We start from the raw sequence: 19877 nt of genomic DNA, 5'->3' as shown, positions 1-19877 counted from the left end.
ACTGTGATTAATCTTTCCACATCATCCCTAATGAGTACAAAAGAACCCACCAAATTACAAGTTCTCCTGTTCTGAAATCAGTGCTGAGCTACTGGGCAAGAGAGTTAGATGGCAAAATGAGCAGTAATGGCAGTGCTCTAAATTTAGTCGTCCCTCCGCTTATGAACTGAATACCAATGACAACAGACAAACTGACACCCACCCACCCACCCACCTACCCACCCACCCACCTACCCACACTCACTCACTCACACAGTCAGTCAGGCAATGCTGCAGCCCCCTTTGCCCACCCTCCCCATGACGAACTCTAGTATCGTGGAGCACGAGCACCCACGCAGATCGCACTACGCAGTCTGACCCTCCTGGCTCTCACCTTTCTAACTTCTCACCCTGAGAAAACAAGCACAGCTTAAGACTACCCCCTGAGGGTCCTTCAGGACAGGTAAGCATCACTCAGGCCTCTCCACAGGTGTACTGTCTAGTTCTAATATGACACTTGTGCTTTGACTCAAGCATGGCCCTCACTACCACCCACAGTGATTACCACTGTGTTTTCCTGTTAGTAGCTTTTCTTCTATTGCAGTTATTTTTAACAACTATGTTACTGCATGGCCTGTTTGCATCTTTGACAATTGTGTTTTCTTTTTCATGGTATCCTGATTAAATTCAACAGTTCCTCTGCTTGATATAAATCTAATATGTATCACTGAAAATAAAATCGTCTGCTTCATCAAAACTGCTTTTTTCCAAATGATCTGCGTGGTGAACAGACTTCCGCTTTTGCTTGTGAGAAATGTTTTGGATTGGATCACAACCCTTGTGCTCAATGAGACCTCGGTGTAAACTTTCCACTGTTCTGTTTCATCCACGGTCTTCCATGTTTGCTGTGATAGCACCCTGTTCTCTATCTGTGTCCTCTCAGCCCACTTGGGCAATTTCAAACATATTGATTCGCAGACCCCCTGACACAGCTGGCTGCCATGTCTGAAGAGCATGTGCTTGGCGTTTAACAGCTCAAGGTTATTTAAAGGGATGTGCTAACTTTGCCCTTTTCACTGCCCCAATAAATTATCTCTGTTCCATTGGGTGCATGTGGTAGAAATGCTTGATGTTGGCCATCCAATTGCATTACCTTGCTTTTGTCTCTTGTTATTTATCTGAACAGCTTTTACTGATGTTCACTATCTCCTGTAATATTTTTTTTGCCTCACTCTAAACTCTCAGGGGTAGCCATGTCACAGTTTTCCACAATGACAACCAGAGAGAGAAAACTGCAGGCAGCAGCGATCTGCAGGGAGGTTCAAGCCCAGGAAGGTACTCAGCACCATTGTCTCCTCTTCACTTCCTTGTTTCTATAATCCCTCTAACCTCTTAGCTTTTCTTGATTGCATTCTTTCTTTGCTTCAGTTGTTTTTTTTTTTATCTTTCCTTACATTGCACCCCTCTACCTCTATCTTTACATTATCAAAGACATAGAAATAACACCTGAACTTACAAAACACGTTCAAGTCTTAGGTATGTTAACTTTAATTAGAAACACCATCTTGCCCTGCAATCACTGATCACATTCAGTTATAGAAGGTGCAATGCCCATCATTTTCCAGCTCAGCAGTTGCCAATCCCTCCCCACCGGCACCGACTATAAATAAGTAAATGAGTACTTTTATAGGCCAAAGTAACTAATCCCTTTGTCGTTGTCCTTTGAACACGCTATTTCAGGGCGAGGACAACTGTGTGTCTCAGGGATAGGGAGGGTCTGAAGCCTACTGACAGCTGAGAGATATTCTGGCAAATTATGTGTGTCATACTTGGATATAGGCCTATGACATCTCCATGATCAGCATGCAGTAGCTAGCATGAGGAGCAAACCACAAAACAAGCACCGAGCACGTGTTGATTTGGAGGGAAGATATTTCCTCGTTCATCATACTGGAACGCCACATCAGCAGTCCATGCAGAGGGTGGCTTTGCTTGCAGCAGGGAGTTTTCTTTTTCTTTTGGTCTGAATATAATTTGCTTTCAGCTGTGTTTGATCGGTGGTAGTAACACAATCAGAGTAAAAAAGAAAAAAAAAAGCCTTGTTAGAAGCCTGATACTTTAACTGAATAGGCACAAGATGTTGTTTTTTTTGTCTTGTCTCTTTTTTTCTCAGAAATGGAGATGGATCTTGGGAAGAAAATGTGTGTGCCTAAAGACATCATGCTGGAAGAGCTGTCTCTTGCCTCCAACCGAGGCTCCCGGCTTTTCAAAATGCGCCAGAGACGCTCAGAAAAATACACTTTTGAAAGCATCCAGAATGAAAACAACATGCAGCTCAATGTAAGAGTAAAGTGTGGTGCAGTGGTCTCATGTTGATGAATATGGGAATAGTTTGATACTATTCCTTTTTGTCAATACATGAGTGGGAGAATTTGGTTGTGCATGAACTGCAGCATTGGATTAAGTCAGCTCCATCACAAAACCTGGCCTAGCTTTGTTCAAAGGTAAAAAAAGAAAAGAAAAACACAAAACATATTGAAGCTTCTCTACAGCTCACTGCTGTAATTAACACATTATATTGTGTTTGTGTAAACCCTACAAAGTGTACAAAATACACTGGACCACTCCTTAAGAGAACACTGCAATTTTAAAGCACTCAAGTCCATTTAAATACTTTTTTTCCCCACCAAAATGTTTATCAGAAACAAAAGCTTCGATGCAAAAACAGTTTTATAACATAACCTGTTATCTAATGAGCTTTCTGGGGATGATGGGCAAATTTTGTTACCCTTGGACAAAGTTTAATTCACGCTACACTAAATAACCTTTGCCTGGACACAGCTTCATAGCTAACATACAGTCAAGTGAAAAAGAAAGGACACCCTTCTTTTCTAAAGCTTTATGTATCAGAACATCATAAATAATTGCACGGTCCTTGTGCTACCTTAGAATTAGGTAACTTCAACCTCAAATGAAAAACAATACATGACATGTTACACAGTGTTATAATATATCTAACAAAAACGAAGCCCAAATGTACCCGCTTCACACTTCTGTAGGAATTAGGGGTCGCAACTAGGCCCTGCAAATCAAATGTATTCTATGCACTGATCATCAGCAAGAGTGAGCACCTCTATGTAGGCAGAAGTTTTGTATTTTGCTAGTCTAGAGCATTCAGGTTTACTTTAAACCAATGCCAAAAGGAGAGCGATAATCTAGAGAAACAAGTTCACTCCAAACAAGTTCCCTCCGAGGTCAGACTTTGGAGGGAACTTGTTTAGCAAAATTCCAAGAAAACGCAAGACTCAAACTCAAACTCAAAGTCTCAGCTAGCAAGTTAAATGTATGAGTTCATTACATTTAACAATTATGTGCTCCTCTTTGTTCCAAAGTATTCTCAAAATGAATCAGATGTGTATTAACCTTATTTTAAAACCTGCAAGGTCAGATAATGTTGAATTATGTTCTGATACATTAAATCTTAGTTTTATTCAAGCATGTACTTTCTTTTCAACATGACTATACATAAGAGTTATTCATCTTTTTGGGTGTTATTTGATAAGGGTGATTATTGTTGATTAACTGAATTTCACACTGCAGAATGTGTGTTCTCCATGCACAGTCACCTGTTTTTCTCAGCTTAGTTTCCCACCCTCACATGAAAAACATTTGCAAAGTACCTTACATCCTGACAGCACTTGAAGTGTTTACTTGACTCGTGCTACACGGAGCAGCATATAATAGTAATACGAGTAGTCCTCCAGCAGGTTATAAGTAGCTTTATTAACGTCCCTTTGTGTACGGATGGGAAGTGAGCCAAGTAAGTGTTTTCTTTTTTCAGCTGTACAAGTCTTAGCCTGACCTGTTCATATATTAAATTTCCTAATCTCACTGTAAAATTCAATCAAGCTTAACCAAGCTTCTCTTTGTTTTATCTACTTAATCTGCATAGCTTGTTATATCCTCTTTCATTTATTATTAGGTAGCCCTGTGAACTTCTCATTGCCCTCTATAGATAAAATAATTATTAATCTCCGGCAAGGGAACTTCATCTTTGAAGTAAGAAAACTTATCTCAGTTTATTTATTGCTCGGGGCGATAGAATGACTTTGTTTCAAGTTGTCAACATTTCCTGAGGAAGTCCTGGAGTAAATCATCATAAATATCTTTGAGACGGATGAAAGCTGGGTGTCTGGGCTGCAGTGCATTTCAACCAAGCCAAGAAAACAATGTCTCAAAAGCTGAGAGAAAATGGCCAGGCAGACAGCTTCTCTGTTTGTTTAAAAAAAACATGAAAAATTGGGATTTCTCAACTGCTTAACATGAAGAAGAACCAGCAAACCTATAACGCTGGTTTACTACTACCTAGAATATCAACATGTTTCATTTATTTGATTGGATTTTTATGTATATAATAAAGGTTGCACGGGGAACATGTTTACCACTGTGTTGCATTCCCTTCCCCATCTCTTGTTTTTAACAACTCTCTGTAAAAGTCTGGGAACTGCCTTGGGAGTCGGATATTGGATTCTTGCTGCTCAACTGGCTTGGGTCTTTGTTGTATTTAGTGTTTCATGATGCGCCAAATGTTTTCAGTTGGTCAAAGACAGGCAGGGCTGTCCAGCACCCTGAACTTTGAACTATGAAGCCATGCTGATGCAATAGATGAAATGTGTCTTAATATTGTCTTGCTGAAATATGCAAGGCCTACCCTGAAAAAGACATCTTCTGGACGGGGTCATATGTTTCCCTAAAACCTGTATATGCCTTTCAGCATTGATGGTGCCTGTGCAGTTAAGCAACCTGCCTTTTCTGCAAGCAATAATGCACACCCACAACATCAGAGATGCAAACTGTTGAACTGAGCTCTGATAACAGGCTGGATGTTCCCCCTCTTGTCTAGTCCGGAGGATGCAGCATTCGTGATTTCCAAAATGAATTTAAAATTTTTCTACAGTGAGTTTTGTTTTTGATTTGTTTTGTGTTTTTTTTTTTCCTATAGAAAAGAATGCTATCATAAATCTGCAGTCCAGGCAGCTTAACAAAAGGCTGAAACGATAAGTCGCTCGCTCCCCTCCATAAAACAGAAGGAGCAGCAAATTCCTGTGCTAATCCTCTGTAGGTTCATGACTTATGGCAACCACGTCATTATAAACGTCATTGTAAATATTGTTTTAAAAAGCTTTGATGACACATCCTTCGATTTAGCAATAAACCATATATTTTCATCAGAAAAATGGCTTAAATAACATGACAACTTCAGTTGTCTCATCTGTCAGCTCATTATTTTTCTTTTAGGGTCCACATTGCTACTGTTTCGGTTCACTCTCACTGCTTCAGTTGACTCATTTAAGCAAAGAACTCCACTGACAATCCATTGTACGATGCCTGTGTAACATCAAATGGCAGATATTAAATAGTGACTAAACACAACTTGCAGCTAACTTACTGGTTGGTTGTCTTAGGCCCAAACGGAGCTGAAAGGTCACTGGATTAATTATAGCTCTATAGAACTATAGATTAGAGTCAATTTTGCTTTGTATGTAAAAATACCTCATGCCACGTTAAATTAAAAGGTGACAGCCTATTTCTGTTGCTGCCAATAACAACTTAAAAAAATCATAGAACTTAACTGAAAGAAAACTAAAAATCAGGAAACTGATCAAAGTTTACATGCTGATATCAGGGTTAAAAAGCTCCATAGGAGATACGACACAGACCTTTTAGACAAAAGTACAGCTTTTCTGATCAAATTTGAATCTCAACAAATATAAGGGGTTTTACTTTTCTTTTAACCTCAACTGACCTCTTTGATCTTTTTTTTTTTTTTTTTTTTAGAACTGTGTAGTTTCTCAAACTGAGAACGAAAATACCACAGGCTGCAACAGCAGCGAGGGTGCCAACCAGCCATCTAATGTGACCACTGACGCACCAGATACAAAAATGGTGCCAGATCCGAGCAGCATTGCACCAGGTAGGTGACACTGGTGATATAGTACCCCGCAACACTGGTCAAGGACCTATGAAATCATGTAGTAGTGATACACTGTAGCTGAAGTTTTCTAGTTGATTTGAGTTCCACTCACTCTTTACTTTACCTGTTTCAGTTGAAGACATTTCAAAATGAGTTTCAATGTATTCTTTTATGACCTGATGCTTCATATATGAACTGTTAATGAGCTACAAATAAAGCGGAAGGTTTAAGTTCTGAAATGGTTTTATTTCATATTTCTAGTTTCTTCAGAAGCTCATAAATGTATTTGTATATTTTGTGTTTTTTGTGGACAGTTTATGTTTTCCACAAAGGCCCGAGGTTTTAGAAGGCTTTTAAAACAAAACTGTAGGTCTCAATGGGTTAACATTTCTTTCAGTATGTTTTTATAACATTGTATGTACAGTGCAGCTATTGCTCCTGGAGGAGACACTGGGTGGACGTGCTGAGCACAAAGTACTGGATGTACCATGTTTTGATAAGGATTCAAGTCTTTTTCACTGTTTGTACTGACGCAGGCTTTGATCACATAGAACATTTTTTTCTTGTCTGGAATCTGCTGTCCTCAGGCAAAATACGATTACATGTTTTTATTATTTCTCTCTCTGGCTGTCTCCCCCGTTGTTTCTAATCATTTCATCCCACTCCTATGTTACATGCCTCCACATTCCTTTTTTTTTTCTCCAAATTTTCTAAAACACTCCTTGTTGTAATCAGCAAGCAGAATTTACAAAATTGTTGATTTTCACCCACAGGATGTGTTTCCTGTTTGCCTGTTGTGCCACTGATACCATCGGCTTTGCACTCACATCCTTCCACATGTTAAAGTTTTGCCCAGCTGACACTAAACCAGGACTGATTTAAGGATGAGCATGTCCACACTTTGGTGGGGTGTTATTTCTGGACCAGACGCCACCCTACTGTATCTGGATGAAGTCACTCCAGCTGTAGCCGAATTTAGGTCAAAGTGCATTTGGTATCCAATGGTAAAAAATCTTAAAATAGCACTCCTTTCCCTCAAGGAGTGTATGTTTCATGTTTCTGTACTGATAGCAACATTTCTTTGGTCTTATACTACGACCATGTTTGATCCTAACTGAGGTTGATACAAAGCATGAATGCGTGCAGGTACAGTTCCAGTTAAAACTTTCTTTGAAAATGCTGTTTTTCTCAGTTTTTTTTCCATTCTAAGAATCTCCACATAAACTTGGCTGTGTAACAGACATTCTCACAAAAATATCAACTTAGCCAAATGTTCATTCACACGAACTGTATTCAGCTGCCTCTTGTACACAATGTTTCGTAATAGATTCCCCCAAAAATCAGTAAACATCCCCTCAGGTCTGTTTGGACGCTCCTGCTTCCTCCGCAGGGCAAGGCATAAACTCAGGAAGGGGGATTGTTCATTGTGAGAGGTTAGAACGTGACACGACGCCCCTTATTATGTAAGGCCTGAGCTTGCAAGCCCCCCAGAGTGAGGCATTGGGTTTGAAGGTTAGTGCTTTGGATGGGCCTCTCCAGTCAACACACACAGATTATGCGGGAGACATACATGTAGGCATGCACACACACAGAAACATGGGGAACCTGATCCTTGATTTGTTTTTTTTTTGTTGTGAACTTCAGCAAGAAAACGGTGGAAGGTTGCATTATCCCTCACTCAGACTGTTGCTATTACATACATTTAAAACATCTATAGTTACTTTAGTGTATCAGGCAAATTTTAAAAAAAAACATTTTGCAAGCAATGTTGCAAGTGCAAGATTGCTTAAATTGAATAATAAAAAAAAATAACCTACAATAATTTGAAAAAACACTACACTTTCACAACTTTCTCCAAAAGTTCACATGAAGAGAACTTTTTTAAACTTCTCCGTTAATAGAGAGAAACACAGCTTGCCTTGGACAGTATGTTTATCAAACACACCGTGTGGGGAAACAATTAAGAAAAAATTTAAAAAACAATGGAGAGACAAAGCAAAGAGCTTGTTCGTTATGCAACATGCAAATGTCCATTAATTCATATCTGTGTTGCATAATTTACCTAGGATATGGAGGTCCTTTGAAAGACATCCCCCCGGAGAGGTTCAACAGTACAGCAGTGCCAAAATCATACCACTCACCCTGGGAGCAGGCCATTATCAATGACCCAACCTTGGCTGACACGGTCATCACCCGCCTGCCTGAGATGGAGCCCCGAGCAGATCTCCCAGGATACAAAAGCTTTAACAGGTATGTTTTTTTTTTTCTTTTGGTTGTTGTTAACATTAGTGATTGAAACCTATTTTTGCTAAAGGAAAATTCGACATTTTACCACAGGGCTCTATGGGGATTGACTCAGTTTAAGAGCTCGCCCCACGTGGCCATTGCAGGAACTACAGTTTTACCACTTCCTTGTTGGCTTCCCTTTTGGCCCCAGATGTTTGTGTTTAACTTTGACACATAGGCTGTATTTAAAGAAGTAACATTACCTTGTGGTTTATTAAATATAATTTTGAAGCATTTAGTTCAGAGGAGCCAGAAGCAACCGTATTTGGACAGGAGGGTCGAGCTGGAGACTGACACTTGTAACTTGAGGGTATTCAGCTGGTTGCTATCTCTAACTTTACCTCTAGATGTAAGTCTCCTTACACTACTCCTACTACTCCTTTAATCATGCAGTTATTTTTGAAAAGGAGAACATGAATCATAAAGAGAGAATATAGTTGAAGACGTCATAAAAAAATATGAATGACATCGTATTTCATGACAGAAACTGGCTTTTTTTTTAACTGAAGTCTATTACAGCTAAAAGTTTTACGAAGCCAGCCTATTATGGTCATCAGGTATATTTCATTCGGAGGCACTGATGGATCAACTATGTCTATCTTTTGTAAACAATCTCCATCGTGCAACAGTAGTATACAGAGATGAGATGGTGAGAAAATGGACTTCGCATTATTTGTTATATACAGAAATTGTTTGCTGACATCAGTTGCCATAAAGTGCTGATCATACTAGATAATGACTGGTAAAGGCTGGTAAAATAAAACCCCTGAAGAAATTAAACATTTTTTGTTATCAGAATTTACATAGTTTTACTTCAATTCCTAATGTATGCAAATCCTGACTGAGAGTGAGTGAGTCTTCACATTAATTAGTTGAATCACTATAAATGTCACTGCTGTTTCTTGAATTAGTACATGACAGTTACTGTTAACACCACCATTCTGTCACCTCCAGGGTGGCAACCCCTTTCGGTGGCTTCAGCAAAGCACCCAGACCTGCTCCCATCAAACCCCTTCAGGTAGAAAACCTCCCGGAGCTCCCGGAGCTCCCAGCGCTCCAGGGGGATGGTGGGGTAAACCGGCCCTCCTTCAACCGATCTGCTCTTGGGTGGGTTTCGATGGGTGGTTCAGTCACACTTCCAACTGTTTCCCTTGAGCCAATGCTCATCCCTGAGTCAGAAGACCTTTGAACCCATAAAGAAGTCACACAGGGATGTTGTCTATGTAGATGCTTTACCCGGGGTTTTTGTGGGTGGAGTGACATTTCTGTCAGAGCAGAGTGAGGGTGAGAAAAACCATCCTGATGGGTGTTGCTGGGTTAAGTTAGCACATACACAGCATCCCTTGGTTTCCCAGTGGTGTTAACTATTGCAGTGCCGGGAAAAAAAATTATATAACATCTTGTAATGTAAGAGAAAACAGTCCTGGAAAAAGTCAAATGGTTGTATATTGATGTGCATAAGACTATTCTATCTTGTAAAGACAGGTTTTTGCTCAATAAAGTGATGCAGAATGCATCAGAAACAATGCTGTTTGTTTGTTTTTTTCAACACTGACATTTTGAAATGTATTAAAAACGTACCACTGTGTTTGTAAATGGATCCCTGATTATGATTTTAGTGTGCTGGAATGAGCCACTCTGAAGGCTCACTTGAGTGAATGATGCTGCTCCTATTCAAATCCATCACACATTGTATCATGTAAGAGGCTAAAGTTATATGTGAGATACTGTTATATGCCCAAAGGTTACACTGCTTGACAAATCAAATCTGCTTCACTGACATGAGCAAATTGACTGATGCAACTTTCCCCTTTTGGCTGTGCCCAGTAGAGGGAGTGTGACTGATGGGCAGAGCTGTGCCCACTGCTTATTTGTCTTTCTCTTTTTTTACTACAGTGCTTTGAATATTTTTTTCAGCCATAGCAGGCTGCAGTAAACAGACTGGGTTAAAGGTACTTGCAGGTTGTACAAGAGATACATAGCAATAATAATAATAAAAAGATTCTTCTTGAATTTCATATTTAGTCTTTTTGTGGACAGCATTAGTAATTGTTATATTTAACTGGGAATAGATCTTGATGTTTCATTCATCCCTCCATCCATCCATTTTCTCTTCCTGTCTTACATCTATTTTAATATTTGATTGCAAACTCATGCTTTCATGTTTTGTTTCATCAGTTTCATTCCATGTGGTTATATACATCCTTTATTGCATGTTAGGCTTGTAACACATTCCAAAAAAACCTGATAGTAAAGCTTGTATCACTTTGTCATTCTTCTATTCCTTCTCACAAGACTTAAAATATACTATGGAAGTGAACATACTCAGCAATCAAGCTTTTCTGGTGTTGTCTTCTCCTCTTCCTGCAAACCTGTCTTGAATTATGGGCTGCCATCATTGTCCTAGTGTACATGCATGGTAGGGGAAGGAAATCATTGACTGAAGTATGTTTGATGCTGCAACGCTGTGTACTGTATGAGAAAACTTACCAGACATTATTTTTTAGAATTGGGGAGGGGACTTGGTGTAACGAACAGGCTTGGAGACTCAAGTGCAGAGATCAAACACAATTTAATAAAGGTCATAAACAGGTAGGGGTAGGCAGAGGCAGAGTCAAAAATCCACTGGCAGAGGTATCAAAGTGGGCAAGGCAAGAGCAGGGTCAAAAAACACTGGAAAAAGGTCAAACACGATCATACATACACTTGGAATGCTAGAGAGCTTTGAACACAGGAACCTAGACAATCTGGCAAGGTAGGTCTGGAAAGCTAGCAGTATAAATGGTACTGAGAATGATTACTGATGGCCACCAGGTGTGGCTGAGACTGATGGGAAACTTGACAGGAAGTGAAATAAGGATGACAACGGTTAACAAAATAAAAAACAGGAAATGAATTGAGTCCAGAAAATGTCTATAAATCCGTGAGCATGACACTTGGAGTCATTAGTTTGATTCCAGTTGCGTGTACACATGCAGCGGGATTCACTTAACAACCGCAGTTCTGGGTGTACGATTTGGTACAGTTTCAGTTAGACTAAAGTATTTTACAAGTCCGGTTTTGATTGGACTAAAACAATAATTTGTGTAATGTAAGCAACTCCGTAGTGGCATCCATTTTTTTTAAAAAAGAGGAAAAAATCATTTTAAATATTGGTTTATTTAACCACAATTCAATGCCGTTGTATAATGTCCATCCAAGATGTTTTGCACAGTAAATTAAGATAGGGCATTTGTGAATATTCCTACTTTAGTGCTTGACAAAGATTTCTCACAGTAACCCTTTGCTTATATTACTATATCAGCTTTTGGTGACTTTGGTACATTTTTCAGTGAATTTCTTACACGTGCCAAAAATCATCTAAATCTGCTTTTCTACTGAATCGTAACAATCACCTGTTGACATCCTCTGTTTAAAATATATTTTCTCCTTTTTACCTTTTTTTTCTTCATAACTAGCCCAAACCTGCCCTTGCCCCAACTTGATATGGAAGGTGTTGTGGGTTTATTCTGTCTGCAGTGAAATGAAAGTCAAAGCAAATATTACCGTAACTTTTTCTGATCTTGGGTTGTACTCATAGACGGAGAAACTCTCAGGGGAAAAATTAATAATACAGAGGGTTTTTTTCCAGCTTTTTTTGGATGAACTTATTCCACATGAGTAAACCCCGAATGACTAAATCCTCACATTAAATGGTTCAATCCAAAATCCGCTCATTTGATCTTTGACCACAGATTGCGCTTTGATATTGTGAGCATTAAGTTATTCTAGTAACTATAGATTTCTTGCTTGATCCCTGTGATGCATACACATTGAACAGTGTAGGCCTCACTGATCAAAATGTGATGAGAAAGAAAGAAACCAACCAGTGCACATGATGCACATGAAAGGGAGGAGGAGTAACAGTTATATCAGATAGATGTTAGAAAGCAGTTATGAGGGGTCAGATCTCACTCAACTTTGTTAAAGCTGTGAAGCACACAGTATTATATACTGTCATTTGTAAAATGTAACCACCTTGGCATCAGGTTAGTTATTATCAAGTGCTTAGTTTGGTTCACTGATCAAGTCATGAATACAGAGTGTTCTCGTTGCCAAATTATGATCAGCATGGTTGCCTTTTCGTGTTTCCTATTTTTATATTGTTTTCCTGCTATTTTAGATCCCAGACATGATGCTTAAGTTGTTTAAATTGGATGTATATTTTCTAAAGTGTTGTCACTGTGGCCTAAAACAACAAGAGTAGGAGATAACTCATAAGCAATAGGAAGTCAAGAGAAAAACAGCAAGACAAGATAAGAGTCAGTCACCTTTATTGCAAAGTATGTAATTCATACAATGAATTACTTTTAGTATTTGGAGCATAATAATTGTAATTAACATCATCAAAAAGTAAGAACACTGAAATAAAATTACATGTAAAAAACCATGAAAAACACGTCTTTTTTATATGAAAAGCTGTACGATAGGTACAGATATGTCCAAAATATACATGGGATTTTAAAGCAGTAGAAACACTGAATACAAAAATAAAACAATCCCTAAAACTTTTCAATAACATCTGGACCACAGTCTTGTACACAGAACACTGTATCTTTACATGGATGACTAATTAAGAAATATAATAACATCTTTACATACAGTATGACTAATTTGATTGCATTAGGTGATGTCCTCTCTTTCTCCAAAACAGAATAAGGAGATGTCTCTCAGATTTCTTAAAGGCATGTGACTAAGTCCAGCGTCAGCATTCCTCGCCTCTGTCAGAAGGCTCTTTGGAATGTGCAGCTCCCGGTGCCGCTCCCTCTTCGAGTCCTACTGAATTCCTCTGGCCAGCCTTCTCCGGCGAATTGTGTGTACAGCACACCACCCAGCATCCGACAGTGCCAGCAGCTCTGCCAAGTGCATAAAATATCTAACATTGTGTACCAAAAGCAGCCTTGAACTTTTAAACTTTAAATGTAGACATTATAAAAATGTATCAACGGAAGTATTATCAGCAGGGACTGCAGCGTAGGCTGAGGATCGAGGAACCAGACGTTTCGATTATTAATCCCTAACTGCTAATGGTTTCCCCTCAAGCATGCTTTACTTGGCATGAAATGGAAAAGAAAGAGCTGGAGTTGCAATGAATTCTAAATCTTGAGTTTGCTCTGGAAAATAGTCTGGCTGTGCATTCAGCTTTTTAAGAATATTTCTTGAACAAGAGATTAATTTCATAACTCTTAGATGTTTTAAATAAAAAAATATTTACACGCATTTAGAGGGACAGCTTATCAGAGCCTCACTTAAACAGCGGAAAATCCCATTGGAAACTGCTCTCACAGAGAAAGGAAATACAAATGTGTAATTTGCATTCAAATCTACAGAGATTACTTCTTATGTAACAAGAAAGGATGCAAGACAGTAACATGCATTTTTTGTGTGTGTGTGTGTGTGTTCAACAGGTGCAAGAAGTGAGACGCATGTCAAATTCTCCTATATTTCACAATTCATCTCATGATTTCACTATATGACCCAGCTCCGACTGGGCTGCCGGCTCTCTGTACCTTTATCAGCAGTAACAATGAACTCTGCTGCAGTTGCAGTCACCATCCTGTTTTAAAGCTAAAGTCCCTTGGGTCTCCATTTGCACACACAGCACCAAGGACTGAGTGCACTGTTTGCTGCTGACACAGACAACCGCTAAAAGGCTGAGCCACTTGACCAGCCAATATCCCCGAAGGATTTCTTTAAGTATGCATGGACTAAGCGAGAAAACAAATGTGCTGTGAAATAACTGCAAGGGCACCGTGCCTCACCTAGAGCAAGACACGTGGCTCTTTCAGAGGTATTAGCAAGCAGAAACACTTTTGAGGCGTTCACTGTCATATTTGAGATGGACTTTATAGTTGAATCATCCACCAGACATGTCGAAAATATTAAATTAACCTTGTAATAGTGCTTAAAAATTACCACAAATAACCGACAAGCATGGTTAATCTAACGTTTCAGCGTTGTAGTTTATGTCTTACTCATTTGATGACAATACAGACTTGGTGAGCTTGACATATTGGCAAGGCACGTGGTCATTTTCATTGTAAAGGGCAAATCCTGATGGGATATCTAAAAATATGAGAGGACTAAAACAACTCATGGGTCAGTAGGGTGGTGCTGGGCTGCCTATGAGGTGAGGTGAAGGGTGTCAGGGCCAACATTCCACTTCTGAAATGAGGGGAAATGAGGTTGAACTGAGTTTCTCTCAGGGAAAAACTGAAATCGGTCAAGTTTTACATTTTACATTGCACAGTATGCTTTTGTCAATGCACTTTAGTCCACAAACAAAGATGAGTGTCCTTGTTACCGTGCACACGTTTGTGTTTTTTAATTGGATGGGATCACAAGGTGAATTCCAGAATGAATCTCTTTTCTTCTTCAAAGAACTTCCATTAAGGACAAAAAAAGGATTGTTGAGCAATGTGTTCTCATTATTTCTCACATTAAAACTCGTCACTGTAGAAACCACCCCATGGAAGGACTCACACAGCCAGGGTAATTAGCCTGTTTGGAGAAATGAGCTTTAGAAATGGTGTTCCTGTTTACTTGCAAAAGCCCTTGAGACCAATTAGAGCTGTGCTGCCACACAGTAATCCAGCCTCTGTGTTTTGCCTCGGGGGGCTCATCTATATTCCTGACTGGTCAATATTTGTTAACCTCCTCTCTTTGGTTAACAGTCAGTCAAGAATCATTAGCTTACAACTGCAAACACAACAGGTAACTAAATAGACTGTGAGACCAAAAGAAAGAGCAAATTGAATAAAAATACCTGTGAGGAAACAGAAAAGAGGTTTGAATGTCTTTAATGTGGAAATAGAATGGAAATATGTCATTCTGATGATATGGTTGGAACAGAATGATGAAGCCTTTGACTTTCCCAGCATACAGCACTGGGGTAATAGCATTCTTTTCCTACATGCTGCTGCTACTGTGGGTACAGCAGAAACAGCAGTGAAATATATCTCAGTCACCCCTTTGGCTGCACTCCAGATTTAATACAACCCGGTCAATTGCAAAAAAAAAAAAAAGAACAGGGAGGCAAAATGCTCATGTCATCAACTTTTTTGTATGAAAAAAATGAGCAAAAATCCTACCCATGATAAGAAAGATTCATACAAATGAACACAGTACAAGACGAATGCACAAATAATACACCTGCTCTCATGGAGCATAATGAAATACACCCATGCTGGGACATCATGCTGTTTTTGTCTCAATGCTAAGTCTTCATGATGGCACACAAATACCATGCCAGCGAAAATAGACAAGATTCTAAAAGATTAATTCCCATATGTCACAAACAAAAGATATACTGATCAGGGATTGAACAAAAAGTCCTCTCAAAGAATCGTTAAGCTTATAATTACGACAAACCAGAATGCTTGTTTCAGAGGTGTGAACTCCCATGGCTCCCATCGTAGCGTTGGAGCACGTCTATTCTCTTGCGTAACAACAGGACATTCACCTCTGTGTGGTTCCTCATTTATAGTAATTCGATAGCAGCACAACAAATGCCGTTCACAGAAAAGATTACAAGCTTAGCTTTGTTTAGTCTATCAACTCTGTGCAGTTTTTCCAAAAACTGATCAAGGAGTGTTTTCATTCAACTAACATTTGTTGACAATCTCACAGTTTGAACCCGCTCACATCAATATTTAATTGAAAAAAAAAAAAAAAATCCAATATTTGTTTGTGTTTATGTGCTTGTTCAGGATAAGTTGTGTCCTCACATTACTTTTGACAAGTACAGGCTGCTCCATTTGATCTATTTGCATCTCCCATGAAACCACACTCATCTAAAAGGGCGTGTGCATACGCAAAACATGCACACAAACTGGGGCATTTATTATTACCCTTGCCGAAACAGGAGCAGATTAGGTTTACATTTTAATCAAACACTTAAATTTTGCACTTGCTGGTATGTCAATGGGGTAGATCAAATCAGCCGAAAGAAAAGATTAAATCCAACAGGAGGAGAAGAATCCATCGCTTTAAAATTTACTTACACTCTATTGCCCTGTGCTATCAGAATATGCTTAACCCTCTTGCTTCCTCTTGTTTGTTTCTGAGGAACAGCACTGATGTTCCTGGGTCAATCTGACCCGGGTCGTGTTTAAACATCCAAAAGTGTCAGAAACCAAAAAAATCCCCAAACAACATTTGTCTATTTCATTATTAACTCCATTACTAACCAATTCAATCAATATTTAGTGCAATGGTGTTCTTACCTCTCACAGATTAAGGTTCAATGAGGATAATTCACTCGTCTTTAATAAAACATGCACGTTGTTGTGCCCCCTGAGACCATGTGTCATATCAAATACAACTCTCATACCCAGATTCTTCTCTGGGGCTCCTCCAACTGGCTTTCCAGGATGTTCAATACATAGCTGGTGTTTGCATCACATGCTGCCAAGATTTTTATGCCGTGTTTAGCTGGTTTCAAAGGCATATATTTCCTAAATGAGCAGCAAGCTCTAACTGCCACTAGTCTTTCATACACTGTGACATTAGGGCCTGGGTTATAAAGCAGTGGAAGTTGCTTTACCCACTTGTCCCACAGTGCCAGAGTAGCTGCCAGTTTGTCTCTTTCCTGTCTGATAGCCCTTTTCTCTTTTCAAATCAGATTACTCTGGAGAAAATATGAAAGGTCTCCAGAGACATTGTGGCACCAAATATTGCCCTGCCTGTCTCTGTATCCCACAGACTGGCTGTTGATTCATCATTTGATTTTTAGACCCCACTCAGAATGAGGACTCCCAAATATGTAAATGTATTTTATCCATCACCTTCCACTTCTCCCCAAAAACACACCTTCCTTCTAGATTAGTTATTTCGAAAATTAATGTCTGTATTGAGTTGGGCATGAGTCGCTCAAAAGCTGAATGTGACTAGCATTTTCATCATTTGTTTCCTAATCAGAATAATCAGACTCAGAATTGACCTCAGTACTGACTTCATCTTCAGACACATCCTCCTCTATTTTACTGTCAAAACCTCCAGGGCTGTCACCTTTTTATTTCTGCTGCTCGTTTTGAAAAGCTCTGGTATTGGCTATATCACATGTAGCTGCAGGGGGTAATGTTTGTAGGACACCCTGGCAGAGAATCTTTATAGATTTTGCCCCTCTCCTGCTGAGTGTCCACTCAATGTGGGTGGAGTTTGCCCACGGGAACAGAAAAGGTTACCGTCAAAAGTCATAACAACTCCTGCACAGAAACAAATAGTATTTGACACTTTTGACCCTTTTTAGCCTCTACTTTGACTGCCGGGTCAACAGTATCTATGTAATATAAAGATGGGGGGGTTGCAAATATGTGAAATTAACCATTTTCATTTGATATGTTGATTATACTCATGAAGTCAAATAAAATAAGTTTCATACAGAAAAAAATACTTTAAACTATTTTTTTTTTAACTTTAAAATGGGCCAATTTTACCTGCAACATAACAAGAGGGTAAAAGAAGTAGCGATTTCTTTGTAAATAATCAAATTTTTTTCTATTTATCTGTTTTACAATTGTCAAAGAGCAATTGAAAAACTGACAAAACTTATGTGGTTGTGGGACAGAGCTGTCATTATCTTTTTTTGGAGAAAGACAGACACCAGTGGTAAAAAATACCCCAGTTCAAAAGCCATAGCATATTTGGGGTGAAGTGGAATCTAGTGACCCAGTGAAAAAACCAAAACCATCCATGACTTTATACACCGGTTAAATCATAAGATAACGAAAGTTACGTATGTAACTACGGTTCTATGAATCCTGGATGACCGCCAGAGGCGGTGCTTTCAAGCACTGAATGATACATCTCGCGCATGCGCAGGTCGAGTGTTCATACCAACAAAGTCACTCGTGACCCTCTGCTGACCCCGGAGAGCCTATATCTTCCGGTAACATCAGCAGATCAGTTCCTACAGAATCTTCTCGCGAGTACACGAGGATTCTGAGTGACAGAACGCTCTGGCGGTCATCCAGGATTCATAGAACCGTAGTTACATACGTAACTTTCGTTCTATTTCATCCTTACTGACCGCCAGAGGCGGTGCTTTCAAGCACTGGATGACTCATACCAGCAAAGTCACGAGGAATCCAGCACCTACTCACGTTACTGAGAGGAAACAGCAGAGTCGGGCAGCAGGACCACAGCCAACGGGTGGGGAGTGGCAACATTCACTCGATAGAACCTGGAGAAGGTACTCGGTGACGCCCATGACGCTGCCTCGCATATGTCCTCCAGGGGAACGCCCCTTAGGGCTGCCCATGATGTCGAGACAGCTCTGGTGGAGTGGCAGCTCACCCCAGCTGGCGGGGGGAGCCCACTTCTCTTATATGCCTGGGTGATGGCGTCCACCACCCAGTGGGACAGTCGCTGTTTAGAGAGCGCACAGCCCCTCCGAGGGCCACCATAGCAGAGGAAGAGCTGGTCCGACTGCCTGATACCGGCAGTCGCGGCCACGTAGGCTCTCAGAGCCCGCACAGGGCACATTAGGCGTAACCTGTCCTCCCCCTCCGGGGGAACAAACTGTGCCAGGTGGATAGGTCTGTTGAGGTTCGAGGAAGACAGCACCTTCGGGAGAAAGGCGGAGTTTGGCCACAGGGAAACCCCCGAGACATCCGAGTTCCACCTCATGCAGTAGTCGCTCACCGACAGAGCATGCAGCTCCCCGACGCGCTTCGCTGATGCGATAGAGAGGAGAAAGGCAGTCTTAGCGGAGACCCACCTCAGCCCTGCCTGAGCAAGGGGTTCAAAGGGAGGCGAGCACAGAGCGCCGAGCACCAGGTGCAGATCACATGGCGGGGTGCGCCGCACTCGTGGGGGGCGCAACCGCCGCGCACCTTTCAGGAAAAGAGACACCAACCTGTGGCTCCCCACCGTGCCGTTATCCACTCGAGCATGCCGAGAGGAAATGGCTGCCACATACACCCTCAGGGTAGCGGGGGACCGGCCGTCATCCAGGAGTGACTGGAGGAACTCCAGAATCCTAGGGACAGAACAGTGCACAGGGTCCTCACCCCTGTCCAAGCACCATCTAGTGAACAGCCGCCACCTCTGTTCATAATGCGCCCGGGTAGAAGGCGCCCTCGCGTTTAGGATGGTATGGCAGACATCGCCAGAGCACTCAGTCAGCAGCGGGTCGGGCCCTGCAGTGGCCCGACCCACAGCTGTAGGCGGGAAGGGTCGTGATGCCAGATCCGACCCTGCCACTGAGACAGGAGATCCCTCCTGTCGGGGAGGCGCCACGGGGAACCGCTGCAGAGCCTGTGCAGCAGAGGAAACCACGTCCTCCCTGGCCAAAAGGGGGCTACCAACAGCAGCCTGTGGCCCTGCTGGAGGACCCTCTGTAGCGTAGGGACTATCAGAGGGATCGGCAGGAAAGCATAGAGGAGAACCTCTGGCCAGTCGTGGGCAAGAGCATCCTGGCCCAGGGGACTGCTCTCCTCTGTCCGGGAGAACCAGAGGGGGCAAAGAGGCAAAGAGGTCCACGTTTGCTCTGCTGAAGGTGGTCCAGATATTGAGCACCACCTCCGGGTGAAGCTGCCACTCTCCCGGCGGAGGCTTGCAACGGGAGAGCAAGTCCGCCGTCTGGTTGCGTTCCCCG

General features: G+C 41.0%; 1 protein-coding gene across 1 annotated transcript; it reads left to right on the top strand.

Moving 5' to 3' along the window:
• Window positions 1-261: 261 nt before the first annotated feature.
• myoz2a (myozenin 2a) lies at window positions 262-9765 on the top strand. Its single transcript, XM_075451247.1, has 6 exons — window positions 262-442; window positions 1225-1314; window positions 2153-2319; window positions 5818-5953; window positions 8020-8203; window positions 9194-9765. Exons 2-6 carry the CDS (start codon window positions 1233-1235, stop codon window positions 9426-9428), a joined length of 804 nt encoding a protein of 267 aa, XP_075307362.1. The 5' UTR covers window positions 262-442; window positions 1225-1232; the 3' UTR covers window positions 9429-9765.
• Window positions 9766-19877: the final 10112 nt, after the last annotated feature.

Source organism: Odontesthes bonariensis, chromosome 19 (assembly GCF_027942865.1).
Source record: "Odontesthes bonariensis isolate fOdoBon6 chromosome 19, fOdoBon6.hap1, whole genome shotgun sequence".
NCBI classification, from domain to species: Eukaryota; Metazoa; Chordata; class Actinopteri; order Atheriniformes; family Atherinopsidae; genus Odontesthes; species Odontesthes bonariensis.
Note: the sequence above shows the minus strand (reverse complement) of the source record. Positions and strands in the feature narration are given on the sequence as shown.